Here is a 4,085-nt window from a genome sequence, read left to right as displayed (position 1 = left end):
AGACTGAGGCCACAGACTTTCTGGGAACAAACTTCAACAACACGGGTAACGGCACCAACGACGTGGACAACTACGCCAATGAACTGGCGACTGTTGCCTGGATATCCCTTCAGGAGGAGGTATGACACAACATAGAAAAAGAGAAAAGACATCTTGTGGCAAATGAAAATGCAATTTTACGGATTCATGATAATTCTTAGTTTCACAACTGTCCACTGAACTGCAGAAGAAATAGATAAATAAGGTGATGATGCAAAATTACGATTGGTTTCTCTCACGCACTTATTCTCCTTCACTCTGTAATTGAACCCTAATCAGGCCAGGCTTTTTTGGGTATGCTACAACCATAGATCTTTGTTGTCAGTGGCATCGTCAGTTGTCATCAATGGGGCATAAGTGTTTCTAAACACATTTTACAAACACGGTTGCATTTATCTATCCCCCAAAAATGCCTCAAACACATTTAGGATCATGGTTCTGCCTAAGAAAAATTTGGAGATAAACACACCCTTATCCACATTGCCACAGATCCCCAACTTAAACCACTGCAAAACAAATACTGCTCATGATGTCTCTCTCTCCTCCCCCATGTATGCAAAGTGTCTCACACTTCTCCCCATGTTTTCTTTATAGCTGGAGTGCTGTGGAGTGTCGGGCGTGGGGGATTATGCCGGCAATACGTTCCTGTCCAGGAACCCGCCTGAATTCTGCTTGGATGCCAACGGCAACGCCAAATCGGTGAGTGTGGGGATCCCGAGACTTTGGTGTGCCAGAACAATCGAGGCAGCCCATCTAAAAATCTGTGTGAGAGTGTGTGTAGTGTGTGTGTGTGTGTGGGGGGGGGGGGTGTTTGTAAAAAGAAATATGTAGAAGAAATCCACCTGTGCCATTTTTTCCCCACACAAATTAAAGAATCAAGAGACAAGGGGATGGGATGAGTAAAATGATACGTTTGAAAAGTATGGATTTTGGTCAATCAATTGATTCATGATGTGTGGGTTTTCATTTTGCTGCACGCTTTTTTGTCGTGTAATGTATGGTATGCATTTTCTGCAATCAAGCAGCATTAAAAATCCTAATCGACTTCATCAGGGTGAATGATCTATTTATTAAGACACCAATACACATGTAACTGAGCTTTCCATCATGTTATATATTTATTTTTATTCTTGCTTTCTTCATATTAAATGTGTGTTTCCAAAATCTAATCTGTGATTCTTGTGTTCAAACTGTTCAATTCTGCAGGGATGCGAAGCACCCCTGAAGGAGCTACTAGAAATGTACGCCACTGTCATTGGGGCCACGGCCATTGGTGTGGCCTGTTTAGAGGTAAATATGCAGGGATGACCTGTCTGTTATCAAAGTGATGGTGGTGATGGTGATGGTGATGGTGATGATGATGGTGATGATGATGGTGGTGATGGTGGTGATGATGATGATGGTGGTGATGTAATGATGGTGGTGATGGTGATTGTGATTGTGATGATGATAGTTGTGGTGATGGTGGTGATTGTGATGGTGTTGAGGGTGATAGTGATGGTGGTGATGGTGATGGTGATAGTGATGAGGGTGATGTTGATGGTGATGGTGATAGTGGTGGTGGTGATGGTGATGGTGACGGTGATGGTGATGGTGATGATGGTGGTGGTGGTAATGGTGGTAGTGATGATGATGGTGATGATGATGATGGTGATGGTCATGATGATGGTGGTGATGGTGATGATGGTGGTGGTGATCAGGGGCGGATCCAGGAATTTCGTAAAGAGGGGGCGTGTTTACAAAAATAAAGGGGGGGCGCACGCACCCCTCCCCCCATTTTTTTCTTTTTATTTCTTTTGTTTCAACAAAAAATAAAGGGGGGGCGTGCGCCGGTTGTGGTCCTCCCTGGATCCGCCCCTGGTGATGGTGATTGTGATGGTGGTGATGATGGTGGTGGTGGTGGTGATGATGGTGATGGTGGTGGTGGTGGTGATGGTGATGGTGATGATGATGGTAATGGTGATTGTGATGGTGGTGGTGATGGTGGTGATAGTCGTGGTGATGATGGTGGTGGTGATGGTGATGGTGATGGTGATGGTGATGGTGATGGTGATGGTGATGGTGATGGTGATGGTGATGGTGATGGTGATGGTGATGGTGATGGTGATGGTGATGGTGATGGTGATGGTGATGATGGTGATGGTGATGGTGATGATGGTGATGGTGACGGTAATGGTGGTGGTGATGGTGCCGATGATGATGCTGGTAGTGATGATGGTGGTGTTGGTGATGGTGGTGATGATGGTGTTGGTGATTTTGATGGAGGTCCTGGCATTAAATTCCAACCCAAAATCAAATTTTGGCATAGTTCGATAGAGTTTGGGAAGGTCTTTCATACATTATAATGATTTTTTGTAAATTTTTTAAAGTAAAGCATGAGTCCCTTCTGCCAGGGAGGTTGTAATGTATGAGGGAAAGAGAGAAAACCTCAAATTGCACTCATTAAGATTTGTAAAACTGTCTATCACTACCAGCATTTATCTTGAAAGATTAACCCCTGATTGAAAGATTAACCCGTGCCATAACATTGATATTTTTATATCATTTTTTTTCCCCTTCTCTTCTTTCTCCTCTTCTCCTCTCCAGCTCTTCTGCATGGTGTTTGCTGTCTGTTTGTGCAGGAACGTCGGACAAGACGACTAGATTCCTGTGGAGTCAAAGGTCGCGAAGACTCTGCTGAGATATGAACACATATATCTAACAAGAAAAAAAAACACCATGGCAGGAAAAAACATAAACATAAATTACTGTGTCTCCTCAACGAGAATCTTCGCAAAACAAATGATCAACTTTCTGCCGGGCGTTGCATGAGTAAGATAGCGGCGTGGCGTAAGTTGGCTTTATGAAGGGTTATCTTTTTCAGCTAGGGCAGGGCCGTAGGATTTTACAACTCAAGACGGAGGTATGATTCTGTTTAGGATGCCAAACATTGCTTTGTGAGTGTTGTGGTGGTTTGATTTTTTTTTTTCTCAGAAAAGAAAAGAAGTCACATAAAAAACTATTGTTTTCTCATGTGTTAGCAATGCACCATTCACATATTTTTGGAGCACAACTTTTGTGTTAGATTTCCTTCCTTGATTCAGTCCTTGTGACGGACGTACATTTGTTGCGGCCAGTAAGTTCGCCATGCGGTGTGATGTGGCGAAAAGAAAGGAGGCTATCAACGGAAAAATGCCTGCAAAACAAGCTTTCAATGATTTCCATTCACCACAGTACTCTTAAAATGCATGCCGAGTGCAGAGCTGATTCCACAGGGACTTCGCAACTACGTTGACTCTGACGGTTATGTGGCAAGCAAGTATGTTTGCCCTAGTTTGCCGGGGAAAGTATCTGGGTGTTTAGAAATTTACTCACATTTTAGGGCAGAAAGTTGATCAATTGTTGTTGTTTTTTCCACAAATTACTTGCTGGGACTATAATCCATCTTTCTACTTTTATTTGCCATTTTTATTTTTAGATTTTGCTTGTAATATTGTGTGTTGAAGTAAACTACTAGCACGATTCTTTTCTAGGCATTTCTGTGACAAGACTTGATATCCTGTTATATATCGTAAGACGTCTCTCCCAGGGTTCCAGACAATTTTTTTATACCAACAATTTCAGAAGCACCTTCTTATGGCCTTGTTACTTTCTATATATTTTTTACCACCTTTACATATGTCACACAGAACTATACGAACAAACAACCTTGGCTGAATGTTATTAATGTGAAATTTCACAGTTTTTCATATATGATACCAAACTACGCTGACTTTTAACAAGTGGAGGTTGCCGCAGTTAAGTTTGCAATAGGCTGGATGGATTTGCTGAAAATGACGATTGGAAAAAAGTATGAGGCTGTTCTAATGTAACTTTTTTTTTGGTCAGTTTAGAAATGAGGATGAGTAGAAAAAAAATAATGAGTGGGCATTAAGTCAGCAGTAGTTTTGACATGGCTCCTTTGGAGCAGGCTTGTCATTTTGTTCTTGTATCTTCTTGAGGAGTTAACCTTGGAACTTTGAAAGAAATGTCCACTTCCGTTATTACATCACAGGCTGGAAACAATG

At 42.1% G+C, this 4,085-nt stretch overlaps 1 protein-coding gene across 1 annotated transcript in view; it reads left to right on the top strand.

The window, feature by feature from the left end:
- LOC140236017 (tetraspanin-18B-like) overlaps positions 1-3,880 on the top strand; it is a 64,747-nt gene extending 60,867 nt beyond the window's left edge. The window contains exons 6-9 of the mRNA XM_072315996.1: positions 1-119; positions 634-738; positions 1,246-1,329; positions 2,626-3,880. The exon at positions 1-119 is cut by the window's left edge and continues 91 nt beyond it. Coding sequence (XP_072172097.1) covers positions 1-119; positions 634-738; positions 1,246-1,329; positions 2,626-2,682 — 365 coding nt within the window. The 3' untranslated portion in view covers positions 2,683-3,880. The remainder of the gene's footprint in view (positions 120-633; positions 739-1,245; positions 1,330-2,625) is intronic.
- Positions 3,881-4,085: the final 205 nt, after the last annotated feature.

Source organism: Diadema setosum, chromosome 12 (genome assembly GCF_964275005.1).
Source record: "Diadema setosum chromosome 12, eeDiaSeto1, whole genome shotgun sequence".
In the NCBI taxonomy this organism is placed as follows: domain Eukaryota; kingdom Metazoa; phylum Echinodermata; class Echinoidea; order Diadematoida; family Diadematidae; genus Diadema; species Diadema setosum.
This window is presented reverse-complemented; position numbering and strand designations above follow the sequence as displayed.